Source organism: Podarcis muralis, chromosome 13, assembly GCF_964188315.1.
Source record: "Podarcis muralis chromosome 13, rPodMur119.hap1.1, whole genome shotgun sequence".
Classification (NCBI taxonomy): domain Eukaryota; kingdom Metazoa; phylum Chordata; class Lepidosauria; order Squamata; family Lacertidae; genus Podarcis; species Podarcis muralis.
Window position 1 is genome coordinate 26,009,728 of NC_135667.1, and position 19,745 is coordinate 26,029,472.

The following is a 19,745-nucleotide window of genomic DNA, read 5'->3' on the forward strand; positions in this document are numbered from 1 at the left end:
GACCTGGCATGGCATAGTAATTCCCCCCTCCCCCATTGTGGCCAATAGAAGGCTTCCTTTCTTTTCTCCAATTTCTCATTTTCAATTTTAAGCTTTCCTGCTGAGAGAGTTATGGGCCTAGCCTTCTCAGAACCTAATCAAATTCAATAAACAAAACAAAATGTTAAGTTTAACACGTTGAGCTTTCTGTGTTTACTCAAGTTCCAGGGATCAGCAAACTTTTTCAGCAGGGGGCCGGTCCACTGTCCCTCAGACCTTGTGGGGGCCCAGACTATATTTTTTTTTGGGGGGGGGGGAGGGAAATGAATGAATTCCTATGTCCCACAAATAACCCAGAGATGCATTTTAAATAAAAGCACACATTCTACTCATGTAAAAACACACTGATTCCTGGACCGCCTGCGGGCCGGATTTAGAAGGCGATTGGGCCGGATTTGGCCCCCATGCCTTAGTTTGTCTATCCATGCTCCAAAATATCACGAAATTATAGCTATTAAGGAACAACCCCTTAAAAAGTCCATTACTTAGTTAGTATTGATATGGTATCGTATTGTATCGTACCCTATGATTTGTTCCAACTTCATCACTATATTGGAGTCAAACTGCTGAACCCAAGTCCTAGATTTGCCTGTTCACTGGAATAGATTAATGGAATCCATGCAATTTAAGCCATCATAAAGCAGAAGCAACTGCCAACAAGGTGACCTACTTCTGAATATTCAAGAAAATTTCACTAGGCAAACCATTTATGCTGAAGCCAATGCATTTAACATGACTCGTAATAGTCATTCATTCATTTTAGTCATTTATACCTCACATTTTAGGACCCAAATCCTCATAGCAAACCCTAAACTAATATTCAGTTAAAACAATATGAAACTGAAACCAGTGGCGTAGCGTGGGGGGTGCAGGAGGGGCCGGCCGCACCGGGCGCAACATCTGGGGGTTAGGGTTAGGGTGCGCAAATCCACGGGTTACGGGGCGCAAATCCATGGGTTAGGGGGTGCAAATTACTTGCCTTGCCCCGGGTGCTGACAACCCACGCTACGCCACTGATTGAAACATAAAGTACTAAATCAATAGACATCAATTCCATTAAGTGGTACTTGTGTCTAATTGCTTTCTTACAAACTGTTAGTCCCAAGTAGGTGAGCCCTAAAATAGAGTTTACTTTGTCTCACTGGAAAGGGTGCTTCAGAGCTTCTGATTACAACATCCAAGGGAGTTTATTCTTCCTCTCGCTCTTTTCCCATTGTTAACGTCTAATTTAGATTATGGGGAGGGGAGTAATAGACAGGGGTTCTACCAAGTTAAGAAGCTCTGAGGGACAAGGTTCTGATGAGGCTTCAGGTGCTGTTTATATGAATATATCAAGCTATGACAGAGCTCGGCCAATTCCAAGCAGGTGAAAATCTTCCCACAGTTACTGGACTGAGCAGAATTAAACGTTCTACGTTACTGAAAGAATAAAGGGCAGGCCAAACAACAGACCAGAGGTTTTGATAGTTTGTAGCTGAAGCCTGTTCATGTTTGCATGTTATATTCCAAACTTCTACTTGTTTGCTCTACTTTATATCCTGTATTTTCTCTCTCTCTCACCACCCTTAAGAAAGCACTATAGTGGAAGCTCCATTCAAATACTCCATCAGAAATTCCAGACACTCTTGTCCACTGCATGTTGTGAGTACAAACTTTTATTTCCTGAATTTGACGTAGTTTGTTTGTGAAGCCTAGACAAATGTTAATTTTTGTGTGGCATGTGCTTATTTATATTTTTCTTTATGTTGCGCTGAGAAACCTGTGGCCTTCCAGATGTCATTGGACTCCACATCCCATCAGCCCCAGCCAACATGGCTAATGGTCAGGGATGGTGGGGTCTGTAGTCCAGAAACATCTGGAGGGGTGGAGTTTCCCTGCTCCTGGTTTACAGGAGTGTGCAGGCTCACCTTCCACTCAATTGATATGCTTATTTTATTTCATTTGAGGCAGTATTCATAGTCAAATTGAAACGCTTACACATTTCCAACAAGCATGGCTTGTTTTGTTCCAAAAACAAAGCTGAGTTCCAACAACATCTGGATCAAGGCTAACATATCTAAGTCCTTTTGAAATAAATGTGAAAAGTTATCCTTGGCTTATTTTAACTCCCACTGGTTTCCAAACCTATGCAAATCTACCTGAGATAAAGTCCTTTTGAGCACAGTGAGACTTGCTTCCAAGTAAACAGGAATGGTTTTGCAATTCATATCTCAATCAAGCCTGGTGTTTTCTAGTTAAGAAGTATATTTTTAATGATAACTTGGGAAAAAGTAAGGACTTGTCAAAACCGTAACGTATGGTTGTATCCAATGAAGTTATCCCATTAGCACAAGGACGTCCACTTGTCTCTCACTGCATCCAGAAGTACTTATGCCAGGTTCAACAACTTTGGTTGGCCCTCACAAATGTTCACTTCATCAAATCTCTTTGAAAAAAGTTTGGGCACCGCTGGCTTATGCTAACAGAACTTAATTGGATACAGCCTTTAGGCTGCAATCCTAGCCCCACTTACTTGGGAGTAAGCCCAAGTAGATATTGTTAGGCTTGTAATGTTAAATGTCAAATAACTAAGCAAGTGAGATGCACCTCATTGCCAGTCTCATGCACAAGAAAATGTGGAGCAAAATCCATCCAAGCACAGGCACTGAAGTATGTGCACTCTGAACTCAACAGGACTATTGCATATTAGATCAGATCATGCCCATAACTATGAAAATGCCATGCTGCCTAAACACTTGACTTGATCCTGAGATCAAACTGTAAACTGAAAGTGTAATGTGATCTAAAAGTAAAGTATGCACAACTTGGCATAAACATTGTTTCACTGTACTTGGTGCAATGGTTGCATACATTTCTCGTTTCCACCATTGGGCTAGTTTGCACATGCTTAATTACTCTGCACTTGCAGACATGGTGATTGAATGTGTGGACTGGCTGCGGAATCATGGTGTTTGAGGTAATGTGATTTGATAGAATAGTTCTGGCTGTGGAATTTGATCTGGCATGACTTGGTCACATATCATGCAAATCAACACCTGATACTATATATGGCAATCATTTATGCGTGAACCAACTAGTGGTTATGATATTAGAATGCAGGCTTCTTACATGAATTGTTTCCTCTATATTGTATGCTTGATTTCCATTAGATAAACTTGATGAAGGTGATATATGTTATGTTGGTGGTAATAGGGACAGAGGAAGCTGATTCAGACAATTGATTCATCTAGCTCAGTATTTTCTACATTTCCATTGAAAGAAGTTCTCCAAAGTTTCTCTGGGACTTTCTCCAAGCAATGCAGATGTTCTACCGTTCAGTTGTGGTGACCCTTCCAGTGGATCTGTGATGACCCATTCCCATGTTGTTGTTGCGGGAAATGTCATCAGACTCAAATTCCCACCATTCCTCAACTGCAGCCCCCTGAATCCACTTCCAAAAGCAGGTTTAAATGCCCTCTTAGCCTGTGGAACCACATTTTGGGAAGTGGATGCAGATGTGGAGGGAAAGAGCAGAAGTACGTTCAACTTTTGCCACTGTATTTGTTGTGAGGTATGTCATCACAATGTGGTTTGTCCTGTTCTTTCATGTATTCTGCCTTGTATTTTTAATACATTAAAATGATGTGTTGTTTTGCTAGCATAATCACCATCCACATCTTAGCATGCTTTTGTTTACTCATTGTTCTTCAGGTCATTAGATCAGGCATGAAGCTGGAAAACCAGACCAGAGTCCAGGAGTTTATTCTCCTTGGTTTCCCTACTGCCATAGAATTTCAAATACTGCTCTTTGTAATATTCCTTGTTATTTACATCCTGACCCTCCTCGAGAACATTGTGATCATCACTCTGATCAGGACAAACAGCCATCTCCAAAAACCTATGTACTTTTTCCTTAGCCACCTGTCTTTCCTGGAGACCTGGTACATTTCTGTGACTGTTCCCAAGCTCCTGGTTAACTTCCTAGCAAAGAACAAAAGCATTTCCTTTGAAGGCTGCATGGCCCAGCTCTACTTTTTCATATCCCTAGTCTGCACTGAGTGTGTCCTCTTGGCTGTCATGGCTTATGATCGCTACATCGCCATCTGCAACCCACTGCGCTACCCAGTCATTATGAATTCCCGGCTCTGTTTGCAGTTAGCTGTGGGATCTTGGCTTGCTGGTTTCCTAATCTCAATGCTGAAAGTCTTCTTCATTTCCCGCTTGAGTTTCTGTGGACCCAACATCATCAACCATTTCTTCTGTGACATCTCACCTCTGCTGAACCTCTCCTGCACGGACAGAACTGTAGCTGAGATGGTGGACTTTGTATTTGCCCTCCTTATCCTTATAATCCCACTGTCTGTCACTATTGGTTCCTATGTGTGCATAATAGGCACCATTTTGCGTATCCCCACAGCCAAGGGGAAAAGAAAAGCCTTTTCCACCTGTGCCTCACACCTCACTGTGGTTATTATTTTCTACTCAGCCACTCTCTTCATGTATGCCCGACCAAGAAGAATCCATTCTTTTAATCTCAATAAGCTTGTGTCCATTGTATACACTATTGTCACCCCGATGTTGAATCCATGCATTTACTGCCTCAGGAATCAAGATGTGAAGGAAGCCATGAAAAAGATATTTTGTAGCAGGAATGCTGAAACCACGGTTACCACCAGTGACCATTAGACTCACACCAGACAGAAAAGAATCCCTTATATTCTCAAATATAAGAAATGACTCACAAATACAGATCAGACCCTTTGATCCTCCTCTTTATGATAATCTCTCTAATGTGAACACTTGCTCACAGTGATTCAAAATGCTGCATGGCCAGAAGCACGTTATCCAATTCATACACTAGTAAATTTGGGTTGGAGTTAGAGGGCTGATGAAAATGTGCACAGGGAAATAGTGATTGCTGTCAAAGAATGAACAAAAATGTGGAAGCACACAATTTTATATGGAATTCGTCTTTGACACTGACTACTTAACTCAGTTTTGAAATGATTTTTTTAAATAAAAAAATCTCCTTTTTCTCTCTTACCATAATTGGGAACAAGACAGAAAATGTACATTTTAAAGCAAATTCAACTTAACATATTATGCTTGCACATTTTCTTTCTGTTTCTAATTTTCTTTAAATTAAGTTTTTAATTGTCCAGAGTTTGAAACATAGTTTTATGAATGTTTTACACTGCTACTATTGTCTGCTATATAGAATGCTCTTTTAATTTTAATTTTGTTATATATATATATATATATATGCTTTCGTAGATTTTCACGGGTATAGGTATGCAGGTTTTGGTGTCCTCGGGTGTCTTCCCGTGTAAAAGTTGGGGTGTCTAGGCGACGTTTCGACGAGGTCTCACTCGTCATCTTCAGGCTGGTGCTTTCGGCTTCTTGTTACTGGAACAGAGCAGGATCTCAGTGTTTGAGTTCCTATAAATACTGTTGAGGGGTGTGGTGTATAGCCTCCAATGTTCTGGGCCGAGAGGAAGTTCCCAGGCTAGTGTGCCTTTTCTTCTTTTGTTCCTTAGTTGCTTGAGGGATATCTTGAGTGATTTCTTGAGTGATATCCTGAGTACCACTTAGGTGGGTCATTAGGTGTGGATTAGTTGCTAAAGCCTTTGTGTCTTGACCTCTTGAACTTTGTGAAGAGTTTTTCTGAGAAGATGGCTGTAGTTGTGCTCTGGCTTGGCTTCGTGTATAGGGGCGAGCTGTGGTTTTGTGGCCTGTGCCAGCCAGATCTGTGTAGGGATTGCAGGGGGGTGCAGCATCCGGAGGTGCCATCATGGTTTGGCTACTGGATGGTGTCTGTAATTTATCTGTGGAGAGGGTCTGGGTTTGGGTCTGGTGTGGTTGATTGGTGATGCGTTCTGTGTGCCTCTGGATCTGGTGTCAGTTTTTGTGGGGAGGGCTAATTTCCAGATGTCTGGCAAGCGGGATGTGTCGTCACGCTTGTTCATGTTGTGAGGGTGTTTCTCTATCTCGATGGCTTCCATGATTATTCTCTTGTGGTGATGTTCCATGTTAGAGAGCAATTTGGAATCTGCAAAATTAATTTCGTGTCCTGTTTCTTTCATGTGTTGGAAAAGAGAGGAAGTTTTTTCTTCTTTTTTGACGGCATTCTTGTGTTCTGCGATACGTGCATTTATTCGTCTGTTTGTTTGTCCAATGTACGTGGCTGGGCAGACTTTGCAGGGTATTTCATAGACCCCTTGGTTTTCCAACTGGATTTCATCCTTGGGGTTTCTGAGGATATTGGCTATCTTTTGGTTGGCGCAAAAGGCTGTTTTGATAGAGAAACACCCTCACAACATGAACAAGCGTGACGACACATCCCGCTTGCCAGACATCTGGAAATTAGCCCTCCCCACAAAAACTGACACCAGATCCAGAGGCACACAGAACGCCATCACCAATCAACCACACCAGACCCAAACCCAGACCCTCTCCACAGATAAATTACAGACACCATCCAGTAGCCAAACCATGATGGCACCTCCGGATGCTGCACCCCCCTGCAATCCCTACACAGATCTGGCTGGCACAGGCCACAAAACCACAGCTCGCCCCTATACACGAAGCCAAGCCAGAGCACAACTACAGCCATCTTCTCAGAAAAACTCTTCACAAAGTTCAAGAGGTCAAGACACAAAGGCTTTAGCAACTAATCCACACCTAATGACCCACCTAAGTGGTACTCAGGATATCACTCAAGAAATCACTCAAGATATCCCTCAAGCAACTAAGGAACAAAAGAAGAAAAGGCACACTAGCCTGGGAACTTCCTCTCGGCCCAGAACATTGGAGGCTATACACCACACCCCTCAACAGTATTTATAGGAACTCAAACACTGAGATCCTGCTCTGTTCCAGTAACAAGAAGCCGAAAGCACCAGCCTGAAGATGACGAGTGAGACCTCGTCGAAACGTCGCCTAGACACCCCAACTTTTACACGGGAAGACACCCGAGGACACCAAAACCTGCATATATATATATATATATATATAGTTTTGTTTGTTAGTTGCCCTGGACTCACTTTGGGTAGGAAGGGCAGGTTATACACTTGAAATAATTGTGGTGGTGGCAGTGGTAGTGATAATATAGTCTATATGTATGGAATAACAAATTTTAATCTGATATGTGACAATTTCAAGTTTAATTCTGAAATTATGCTGGATAATCACTAATAATATTCACTAATGTTAAAATGTGTATATTAAAAGGGGAAGGAAAATAAGAAATTTCAATTTATAAATATCATTCATTTGGTTGTTTTCCTTGAAGTAATGTATCATTGTTTTCAAATGTTAAGTGTAGAAATATGCTTCAATGAGTTCATTTGATGACACTTAATTTCCAAATCTGAAATGATGGTGTGTGTTTTAAAAAAAGTTTTAAAGTGCTTTAGTATTTGTCATTAATATTCATCTGTTTTTAGCCTTCTGTATTTTACTGTGCTGTTTTCATATGTATAAGCCATATTGAGTCCTAGACTGGGAAAAGGTGAGATGATGATAGTTTTCTTTTAAAACATTTTTTTTTTAACAATTACAAATATAAAAAAGCTTATCTAGCAGTACATCTAATGGTGTTTTTTCTATTCACACATATAACACGTGGAGTCTAATTTAAGAAAATGGGGGGAAATGGTCCAGAGTTGTCCAGAGGTTTTTGGGGGAAGGCTTGCCTGGAGTTGTTGAGCTTTTTTTGGGGGGGGGGGTGATGCCGAAAATCACTAAACGCAGGCTGCTGCCAATTGATCACGTCAACGAACTGCAGCAACAGCCAATCCACTACAGCCTTTGCTGAAGCAACCAATCACCCACTCAATTAGCATAGCAGCTGCCAATCCAAAGCAGCCCTTGAAGCAGCCACCAATCGCCCACCAAATTGCCGCTGACAAGTTCCTGCTCGCGGCTACAAGCAGTCACCCATCCCCCCCCCCCCATTTGCTATCCGTGTATAAGATGAGGCACGGTTTTTAACATTATTTTACTGTAAAAAAAAACCAACAACCTCGTCTTATACACGGAAAAGTGCGGTGCTTAATGTAACTTCTTCACTGACAAGACTGAGAGGTTGTTATAACAAGGTATTGATAGTGTGGTTCCTTACTGTACTTTGTTGGACAGGAAAAGCTTCCCACCACAGTGTGTATTCCTCCCCTCCCCTCCCCTTCCCTTTTCATGGTGGCGAAGAAGCTCTGGTAACATTACAGGTATCCTAGCAGGAGGTAGCATGGAGTCCAGTGGCCATGAGACTCAGAATGAGGCATAGCCAGATAGATGGCTGTAAACAGCTCCCCACAGGATCAAAAGCAAGTATAGGAGAGAGGGTTTCCCCAGCAAGGGCTAGCTCTTTAATTAATTAATTAATTCAAAAAAAATGTACACGCCGCCCATCATCATAAATACCCACAAGACAGACATAGGATGAATAATTAAAATTATAAAGTACAATATAGCTTATTAAAACCACAATTAAAATCTGCACCAAACCAATAGCAGAAGGCACTCCCTGTTTCCAAATAGACAACATGGATTAACTGCCTTCAAAAAACCTGGCGAAAAGAGATGTCCGAAACTCAAGTCATATTTCTCACAGGAGGGAGTCTCTTAGCCATGGTGTCACCACAGAAATCATTATTTATTTTTATATTAAATTTATATCCACCCTTTATCTGAAGATCTCAGGGTGGTTCACAGCATGCAGGATAAAAGCATGAAAGGCCCTGTCTTAACTCACTGCCTGTAACGTACTTATTGGTGGGACAACCAGAAATCGTAGGTGGTATAACTGTTGAAAGTTGTGTGTGTGTGAGAGAGAGATTCTGTACCTTTTTTTTAAAACTTAGGACACCAGGAAAACAGGGGGCATAAACAAGTTGTGGGATAGAGAAGTAGACATCATTTTGGAGAAACGGAGCTTGGCCTACAGTTTGCCTATTATGGTATTGACTCCATTAACTTTATGTGCTACCACTGTGTTTGTGCTTCATCTAATCACCCTATATGTTTGCTTGCATTTCTACTCGCTCCCTGGACAAAGGTGACTCACCAAACAGTTCTGGTCCCATCTATGACCATAATTGAATAGCATTTTGACAGCCACATTGTTTGGGGATTTGTATTTCCATCCCGTATACCCTGTCAGTTTTCTCAGAGGTAGTTCAGATGATATATTTGGGCTGATATAACACATCACATTGATTGATTAGAAAAGTTCTGCACTTTTTCATGTTTGCTACATTCCTTCTTCATCTTTTATGAGCATCACATACAAAGTATGTGGCTGATACATGAAGTATCCAGCCACCAGTGAATCAAAAGTGCCATGATGTTGGCAGAGGCACCAGCTTATGAGGGTGATGGGGGGGGGGTGCAATGTCAGGCACATGACATGACATCCTGACATCATGCATATGACGTCAGGATGTCGGGAGGTGCAGTCGAATGCAGCAGTCCCACGAATCAATGGCCAGCTCCTCCTCCGCCTCTTCTTGACACTAGCACTGACAGGAGGATGTTTCAACCCTTCTTCCCCTCCATGGCAGAAGAAGGAGGAGCCAGCCACTGGGGACGTGCTGCACTCGGCTCCACACTTCGGCTCTGCGCTTTTAGGACATCTGGCAGCCATGGCCCTTACCCCAAAAATATAGGGGGGGGAGCACTTGGTCCCCAGGAGCCCCCCCCCCCTGGATGTAGGGAACAAGGCTACATGCTGCAAATACCTTGAGCTTATGAACTTATATAAATAAGAGCTGTAGATCAAGAATAAAAATCTTGAATCCTTAATTTCCACAGTTTTGACCATGTGAATGGACACAGGTTTGAATTTCTTAAAGTACATTCATGCTTCAGGTAAAGGTAAAGGTACCCCTGCCCATACGGGCCAGTCGTGTCCGACTCTAGGGTTGTGCGCCCATCTCACTCAAGAGGCCAGGGGCCAGCGCTGTCCGGAGACACTTCCGGGTCACGTGGCCAGCGTGACAAGCTGCATCTGGTGAGCCAGAGCCGCACACGGAAACGCTGTTTACCTTCCCGCTAGTAAGCGGTCCCTATTTATCTACTTGCACCCGGGGGTGCTTTCGAACTGCTAGGTTGGCAGGCGCTGGGACCGAACAACAGGAGCGCACCCCGCCGCGGGGATTCATGCTTCAGAACAGTATAAATTACAATAACGTCTTGTTTATACATTTCATGGTGTGTAGAAGTCAAATAATAAAGTACTGTATAACTTTGAGCTATTATCCTGTCAGTTGCATTTGCGAAGGCATTCTATGATCCAGTTCCTGGGTATTTAGCTCCCTTGATATCCCTTGTTAGCAGGATAACTTATACACCAAGGCAGTTCAAGCAGCATTGCTCTTCTGAGAATTCTGATGATTTTGGTAAGGCTGCATAAATTTTTCAGCATAACTTCTTGTTGGATTAGCCTTTTCTTTGATCCAACACAGTTCCAAGTTGTCTTCACAGAAGCTCTAAATTAAAAGAAAAACAGAAATTTGACTCGCTCAAAATTTAACCAAAAAGATACCATCCAGCATATGATGAAATATTCACTGAAGTTCACATGTAGATCAGGTAAATGATGTAACTTGCTTATTTTGTGTATTTCAGGGGTTTTTGTTTGTTTGTTTTAAAAAATAAAAATGTCCTGCATTAGTTTTAGCACTTTGAAAAGGAAGTATGTTTAAGGGGAAATGTATTTCACATTTTAATCTCTGTGCAATTGGTTTTTATACTTTGTAAACCACTTTATATGCATTAAATGATGTTGATGAGGAAAGTAATGCTAAAATGGGAAATGCACATATAAATCTGCCCCAATTCTGTGAGGTAATTAATCTCTGCACAAGAATATTGGCATACACAGTGAAGCTTTTGAAAACATTTCCTAAATAGTACAAACTCTGCTTTCAAATGTGATGCAAGATTGCTACTCTTTTAGGGGAGATGTGTGCAGATCTTTCAGCTACAGGAAAGGAATCAGTATCTCTCTCTGCTGGAATTAATATCCTTAAATATAACTTTTCATATCACTGCAGAAATTAAAGCCCCCTTGTCTTCCACTTCTGAAACAGTTATGTTACTGAAATATAGCAGAAATTTTATCTGCAAGTAGTAATAGAGAAAAAACTCATGCAGTAAGGTGGGAAGGGAGGAACTTCACATTCCATTGCATTTCTTAGTTTCAGCTTTTGTATATCTGAAAGATGGTTTCTTCAACAATTATAATATACCTCTAGATTTCAGGAAATGCATTATTTGTCCCACATTTAACAATGTGGAAAGATGGATATTTTAATGAACACAAATCTCAGACAAACTGTATGGCATGTTCAAATTTGAGTGATTTTTTTTTTTTTTTAAAGAATGCATTTTCATAGAATTAAATAATAATAATCAAGGTTTGGTAAATTCTCATGTGGAAGACTTGCAGCCATAAAATGCAATCAAAATTAATGAACAGAGTTTGGGAGAAGAGTTTCTATAGGTGTTATTACATGTAAGGTGCTGTGCTGTTTTTAGTGTAATTACTGGTATGTGTTAAACAGATTTTTTAGATGTATATAAATATATATATTAATGCTATCAATGTTTAATTGATATTTTAACTTGATTTTTTCTATTTTTAGTGGATGTTGTTTTTATATGTAATCTGCCTTGAGTCCCATCAGGGGGAAAGGTGGGGTATAAATAAACTGATGATGATGTTGATGGTGATGATATAGCCATCAAAAAATGCGAGAGAACATTCCCATGATTTTTAAGTTATTTATTATATTTGTGAGCCGCTTCATAATTTATGTTGTAATGTAAAATTCAACTTCAATTTTAAGCTTCCATGACTGGAGACTTTTAAGACTCACTTAATACGAAACAACAAACATTTACAAGAAACAATGTGCAAATAGGATACTGACAGTGCAATCCTATGTTGATTTACTCAGAAATAAGTCCCACTGAATTCATTGGGACTTACTTCCAATGAATGGGACTACAGACTTGTATAGGATTTCAGCTTTAAAGTTAAATCTGTCCTCTGCCTTCCACATGACACATAATATTGTGGGATGAAAACAGAAGTAGAACTTAACACCACTAAGAGGTGTTACTCTTCTACTGACATGTGCTCAAAGGTCCACTGGTTTTGAAAATCTGCTGTCTGAAAGCACCTCAGGCTTTGTTTAAAATATAATATAAAATATAAGGTTCCTTCAAAAGTGGCATGTAAGATTTGTGCTGATGGCCCATCTCAAATTAATAAGGTACAAGCACAGAACAAGCATTTCAAATGAAGTGAGATATAAGTGATGGGTTGGACTAGGGCCACATTTTATTTAAACTATATCTATAGAGCAAATGAGAAGAATGGGATTCTAACTTCAGCATTGGGGAGACAAACCCTGCCAATTCTAAGGGGCATAAGAAGGCTAGGCCCCAAAGACTGGGACACACCTTATGGTCAGTAGGGGGATCTTCCTTCCTCACTCCTGGGCTTCAGAACTCTGTGCAGATGTGGCAGGTGAGCTCCAAGAATGCTTCATATCCAGGAGGTCACTGCAGCCATGGTTAAATGGGTGCAAGGCTTTGGGTACACAATAACCATGAGACAGTGGGAACATTTATGGAAAACAGATTGGAAATTTACAGTTGCTTGCACTTTAAGAGAGAACTTCCTTAAAATGCAACATTGTTGGTATATAACCCCTTGGAAGCTCTCCAAAATGTATAAAAGTGTACCAAGCAATTGTTAGAGGTGTAAAGAAAAACCAGGTAATCTATATCACATGTGGTGGCAATGTAAAGAAATCAAGGTGTTCTGGGAGGATATCCATTCTGAACTGGAAAAAATGTTTAAAATATCTTTCAGCAAAAAACCAGAAGCTTACCTGCTAGGAATCATAGATTTGGATATCCCTAAAAAAGCAAAAGAACTTTTTCTCTATGCTACAGTTGCAGCAAGAATGCTCATTGAAACAAATTGTAAAAGTGATAAAGTCCCTTCTAGATCAGAGTGGATTCAAAAAGTGACCGAATATGCAGAATTAGACTAGTTATCAGAAAGAATAAAAAATAAATCAAAGGAAGTATTTACCACAAAATGGGAAGTCTTTAAAATTTATTTGAAAAATAGCAATGACAGTTTGAAGTCTGTAGCAGCATTTGAATAACTTCAGTAGGAGTTTTAAATCTGATGGAAAACCTAGGATAGAATAAATAACATTAAAGCCAAAATATGCTATAATATGGCACTGAATAACAGATGAGAAATAGAAGTAAGGAGTAGACGGGAAGTCAGCTACATAGGAAAAAGTCATTTCTATGTTAAATGTATTGTGAGCAATATTCAATGCATTGGTGTTGTTGCTATTGTTGTTTTGTATTTTTCTTTTCTTCTTTCTTTCTTAGTTGTTAGGTGATGGATATCAGTGTATCTTCATATTTTCTTTTTGTATGTGGTGTATTAAAATGAAACAAAAACTATTTAATTTTTTTTAAAGAATGCTTCACATCCAGTTTAAGGGCCTCACAACCTACAACAACTGGCCTCTGCAAATGCTCTTCATGGTCAAAGGTGCCCAGGGGTGCTCACCTGATACCTTATCTAACCTTGACCTTTCCTGCACCTCCCTGTCAACAATGTGACCAACTTAACCATGAAACAAAATTAATCAAATCAACCTATTTAACAGCATCAACCCCTAAACACCAATTTAGGCCAAAATAATTAAACAAGATGAGACAGATATTTTCTGAAAATTATTCAGGAAATTAAAGGCAAGAATGCTAAAAACTGAAGCATAATTTAGTGCTCTTCTGATGAATCTCCAAATAATTTTGTAACGTAACCAATCTTGGAAGACTCTAGAATGAGCTACAAAGCTTCAGAGTAAAAGAAATTGCGAAACAAGGCAGTTGAGCTCTGTGGATGTCAAAGTGAAAAGGATGCATCATGCCTATTTTTTTCTGTTTTCCCTCTCATCCTTCCTATTTCCTTTTCTATTGCTGTAGATCCATGGACCATAAGAATAAGAGTGTTGTCCGGGAATTCATCCTACTTGGATTTCCAACCACCATGGAACTGCAAGTGCTTCTGTTTGTGATATTCCTTGTGGCCTACATCCTGACACTCCTGGAGAACACAATTATCATTGTTGTGATCAAAATCAACCCTCAGCTTAACAAACCTATGTATTTCTTCCTCAGCAACCTCTCCTTCCTGGAGACATGGTACATCTGTGTTATTGTCCCAAAACTATTGGTTAACTGCCTGGTGGAAGACAAGTCCATCTCATTTGAAGGATGCATGACACAGCTCTACTTTTTCAGCTCTCTCATATGTACAGAGTGTATCCTTCTTGCTGTAATGGCATATGATAGATATGTGGCCATCTGCAATCCACTGCGCTATCCAACCATCATGACCCAGCGCCTTTGCTTGCAGTTAGCTGTGGGTTCGTGGCTAACTGGCTTCTTCGCCTCAATGCTGAAGGTTGTATTTATATCTCGCCTACCCTTTTGTGGCCCTAACATCATCAACCACTTCTTCTGTGACATTTCACCTTTGCTAAATATGGCATGTGAGGATATGACAGTGGCTGAAATAGTGGACTTTGTCTTGGCATTGATAATTCTGCTGGTCCCACTCTCAGTTACAACAGTTTCCTATGTGTGTATCATTGGTACCATTTTGCGTATCCCAACTGTCCAAGGCAGGAAGAAGGCCTTCTCTACTTGTGCTGCTCACCTCACTGTGGTCACCATCTTCTTCTCAGCCACTCTCTTCATGTATGCAAGACCAAAGAGGATCCACCCTTTTGATCTAAACAAATTGGTTTCTGTCATATACACCATTGTCACTCCAATGCTGAACCCATTCATTTACTGTCTGAGAAATCAAGAGGTCAAGGGAGCTTTAAGAAAAGCTTTCTGTAGCACAAGTGCCCTCCCCAAAATCTCAGCACCCCTCACTAATGCTGAATGGCACAGATAGATTTATTTATTTATTTATTTCTCATTGAGAAATATCCTTGGACCTTTTCAATTTTCATTTGCTGGAAGAAGTATGTTGGAGAGAGTGTCATACCCATCAACTGTCCCTGAAAAACTGGGACATCCCATTTTCCTCCAGAAGACCATGTGGCCATTTTGGGCGCCACACTCTTGCGCAATTTAGAGCAGAGATCTCCTCCAGCCAAACAACATTTTTTCTAGTCCACAATCTCACACAGTGCCCCAAAATGTGTGTTTTTCAGGTCCATGATCTCACACAGTGCTCCAAAATGTGCATTTTGGGATGATGTGCCTGAAAATAATAATTTTTCCAGGTCCATGACTGAAGCAGGAGTGCAGACCCAGGAGATGTCCCAGTTTGGGGCCATTTTGCATTGGAGAGTATGATATGTGTGAAAAAGCATTCTTAGATAACATTTTTTCTCCCAATTTATTTTGATGCCTGAGGCAGAAAGCCCAAATATCCTTCCTTTAGTGAAGATTAAATAATCAATTTCTATTTTGATAAGAACCAAATAAATATTCAAAAGTTGATGACAATGAACACATACATGTTCATTTTTACGTGATGGGAAAAGGGTAAATTGTAACCCTTTGCCCACCATCTACAGAATTGAGTAGCATAACCAACCACTTTTTCTTTTTATTATTGTCTAGAATTAGTTCTTGTCACTTGCATCATGTCAGGAACATGATTAAGTTCTATTGTGTTAGGGATGAGCATAGCTCCTTTATTTAGATTCTTATTGTGCTATGAGCATGTTCTTCCCTGTGTGCTTCTCCTGCTGAAGCTTAAGTAGGAGCCTCTTTCTGTAATTTCTGAACATGGTACGGACAGATCTAGTAGGAAAAGAAATGGAGGGGGGAATTGTTCCATCTGTAGTTTACAACAAAGAGGCTTTTGCTGGTCCCAGACTTGTAAACATCTATCAAGCGAGTTATGTACTTCTCTAAATTTAGAAATACAGTCTCAGGTTTGTTTGTTTTTTAAAGCATACAAAAATGTGTATTTTAGTGGGAGGGTGTGTACAAAATAAATACTTTAGAGAAAAGTGTGTACAAGCTGTATTTGTCTGTGTGTGAACGTGCACATGTGTACATAAAAACACTTAAAAAGCATCCACAAAATCTAGGACTGGACAGACCTATGGTAGAGCACATTTGAAACGGGCATGGAACAAAAATAGGCTGAAGGAGAAATGAATTCACTGTTCCTGTCAGTGGGTGTTGGGTATTGGTTTTATCTGCTTATATAGTATTTTTCTGATGCAAAATTCCACAAACGGGTAACCACCAAAGAAAAGGCCCATTCTTGCCTTGCCACCCTCTGGACTTCTCATGGAGAAGGTGCATGAAAAAGGGCCTCAGATGACTATAATAGGGTCCAGGTCAGTTCATGGGGGAGAGGTGGTCCTTGAGGTATTGCAATCCTGAACCATTTAAGGTTTATAGGTCAAAACCAGCACTTAGAATTCGGCCCAGAAACTAATAAGCAGCCAGTGCAGTTGGGCCAGAATCAGTGTAATATGCTCACACCATCTTGCATTCAGCCAGATCTTTCCTCCCCTTGCATGAGAGCCATCTCCCAGCTTGTTTCCTTGCCCTAAACTCTGGAGTATAATAGGAAGCGGGTGCTCAGGAATGATTGTGTCAATGGCCTGATATTCCAGAGGTTGGCCAGGATTTCAACAGTAGTGCCAGTCATATCAGCCAGAAAATCCCCCAGTCTCATCTGGAAGCCTACTGGATCCACTGGCCTCTGAGGGCAGTCCATCCATTTAGGTCCTCCGCCTATGCAAAGGGGAAAATGTGCAGGAAGCCTAAGGCTCATCAGGAAATGATCTGACCATGGCAAGGGACTGATGTCAATGTTCCCCACTTTTAGATCTCCCTCTAGCTGCCCAGTTGACCAAAAAGGTCCAGAGTGTGGCCTGCCACTTGTGTTGGGCAAGTGACATGTTGGGACAGTCCCATCGTCATCATAGCAGCCATTAAGTCCTGAGCCACTACAGAGCCAGCTGCCTCGTCATGGATGTTAAAGTCCCCCAGAACCAGCAGAACTCAACACCACCTCTGAGACCAGCTTTGTCAGCACAGGCAGGAAAACTGCTGGGCAGTGAGTTGGCCAGTAAACCAGCATAATCCATAATCTTTTTTAAAAAAATGATATTTATTAGAGGTTTAATAGTTACAGAAAAAAGAAACAATAAAAAGTTAAACAAAACAAAACAATACCTTACAATACATCAGAAATAGAAAGAAAAACAAAAAGCAATACAGCAAAACAACAAGAAAAACAAAAACATTTAAAAACACATCCAATATTCCGTATCTTTACCTTTCATTTACTTGTTTCATCGACCTCCTCACACCTCCCTTTTTTGTATTCTAGTTCAAATTAGCTATTTCAGTAAATCCTTTCCATCTTTCTCAATTTTTGTTCTATAATTTATCTTAACACAATCTAACCTTAAATTTTCCACTTTGGCCCATTAACAATCTATTTTTACTTAATTCTTTATAACATTTCTGCTAAAGCCATATAACTTCATTCCAGCATCCTTCTAACATTCATTAATTTTGCAATATTTCTGTAAGCATACTTTGAATTTTTTCCAATCTTCTTCCACCGACTCTTCTCCCTGGTCTCGGATTCTGCCAGTCATTTCCACCACCAGCATAATCCATAATCTGTCCTAATTGCCCAATATCAGGAACACACATGCTAGGTTCCCCCTGCCTGCTCCTAAACTGGACAGGGAGCCTGATGAGAGAGATGGAATCTCTATAGACTACAGCAACTCCCCTTCCCCAACCCTGAAGCTGCACTGAGTACCCAGGGGGGCGCAGCTCAGTAAGACTAACTCCACCCTGCTCACCCACCCAGATCTCACTGACAGAGTAGATAACACTTCTCATTCATAATCAGGTTATGTGCAAGGGAGCTTAATCTAGTTTAGTATTTTATACCTTCACTAGCAGCTAGGAATGAGGGAATACATAAAATTCAGTTTCTACCAGTTTCTCATTTTCCCCAAACTTTGATTTTGTTATCCAGATAGTCACATCAGTTCTTGATGGAAAAACAACAACAGTGCCTCATGAAAATTCACTAGCATGATAGCATAAATCTCTCCCCATATAATTGTTATATGTGATTTTCTCAAATACAGACTTATTCCCCCTCCCCGCAAAGCATTTCCCTGTGCAATAATGCATTTTTGTTAACATTCTTAAATTGATTTATATGTATACTTTGCATATAAGACTAGAGGCTCTCCCAGCCTCACCTGGTGATGCCAGGGATTGAACCTGGGACCTTCTGCATGCAAAGGAGATGCTCTGCGCTACAGGTAGAAGACAGAAGGTGCTTCTTAAAATGTATTTGATGAGCAAATGCCAGTTTGTCATTTGAAAACACCAACTACATGAACTTTGGAAAAGAATTAAATATCTTCATTTGTTAAATTTTCTGCACAACATATTGTGTAGCGCTCTCTTCACTTCTTGGTTACGGAGGCTGTAGATGATGGCGTTTAACATGGGTATCACAATAAAGTAAATGACAGAGGGAGCCATTTCCTGATCCTGAGAGTTCTTTGAGGTTGGCTTCAAGTACCTGAAGAAAATTGTTCCATAGTACAGCACAACAACTGTCACGTGAGATGTGCAAGTGGAAAAAGCCTTGCGTTTCCCTTCTATGGAGCGTATCCTCAAGACAGCGGAGATGATGTGAATATAGGAAGCCAGTGTGATGAAGAGAGCCCCCATCCCTAAAAATGAACCAAGGGTGAAAATCACCATTTGGTTTGCAAAAGTGCTGCTACAGGAAAGTTTGAACAGTTGTGGGGCTTCACAGCTGAAGTGATGGATTACATTGGCCCTGCAGAAGTGCAGAGTTGTTAGCAGAAGGGTGTTCAGTAGAGCATAGAGAAAGCCAGTGAGTAACGCACTGCACACCAGCTGCGAACAGACCCGTTTGCTCATCATCACGTTATAATGCAAGGGGTGACAGATGGCTGTGTACCGATCATACGCCATCACAGAGAGGAGGAGACCCTCTCCCACTGAAAGCGCCATGACAAAGAAGACCTGGGTAAAACAACAATCAACCGTGATTGCTTTTCTGGCTGAAAGGAAGTCTTCTAACATTTTAGGAACTGTAACAGAAGAAAAAGCAATATCAAGGGAAGCCAAATGAGAAAGGAAGACATACATGGGAGTGTGAAGATTAGCATCCATTCTTATAGCCAAAATGATGGCTAGGTTGCCAAACAGAGTTATCAAATAAATCAACAGGAAGATTGCAAAGAGTAAGATCCGGAGCTTTGGATCACTGGAGAAGCCTAAGAGGATGAACTCAGTGATGTGGGTTTGATTATCCATATGTGCACAGTGTTTCCTCCTGTAGAAAGCACAGAAAAACAACAAAACAAAAAAGTGTTTTATATGTGTTTTGTAAGATTTGAAGAAACTTTCCCCCAGTCCAACTGGGAGACATAGATAATTTATGCATGGGTCACATCCACGTCAGGGCAAAAAGTCCAAACATTAATATATACCGATGGGGCCTAAGCTGGCAGTGACTAACCAGGAAATAATCTACCATCATAGCTGAGATAGATGTCTTGAAGAAAACATTGACTCAGCATGCAATAGCTGTGGGGGAAATGTGAGTCAAAGGGGGGGCATTTTTTGTG

The 19,745-nt window shown here is 40.6% G+C and overlaps 3 protein-coding genes across 3 annotated transcripts; 2 read left to right on the forward strand and 1 right to left on the reverse strand.

Annotated features, from left to right (window-relative positions):
* The first annotated feature begins 3,735 nt into the window (after positions 1 to 3,735).
* Positions 3,736 to 4,704, forward strand: LOC144325389 (olfactory receptor 6B1-like). The gene has a single exon (XM_077918338.1). It carries the CDS (start codon positions 3,745 to 3,747, stop codon positions 4,702 to 4,704), a length of 960 nt encoding a protein of 319 aa, XP_077774464.1. The 5' UTR covers positions 3,736 to 3,744.
* A 9,343-nt stretch (positions 4,705 to 14,047) lies between these two features.
* On the forward strand, positions 14,048 to 15,025 carry LOC114582899 (olfactory receptor 6B1-like). Its single transcript, XM_028704247.2, has one exon. It carries the CDS (start codon positions 14,048 to 14,050, stop codon positions 15,023 to 15,025), a length of 978 nt encoding a protein of 325 aa, XP_028560080.2.
* Positions 15,026 to 18,501: 3,476 nt separating this feature from the next.
* On the reverse strand, positions 18,502 to 19,431 carry LOC114582898 (olfactory receptor 5AR1-like). Its single transcript, XM_028704246.2, has one exon. The coding sequence runs from the start codon at positions 19,429 to 19,431 to the stop codon at positions 18,502 to 18,504; it is 930 nt and encodes a 309-aa protein (XP_028560079.2).
* Between the last annotated feature and the right edge of the window lie 314 nt (positions 19,432 to 19,745).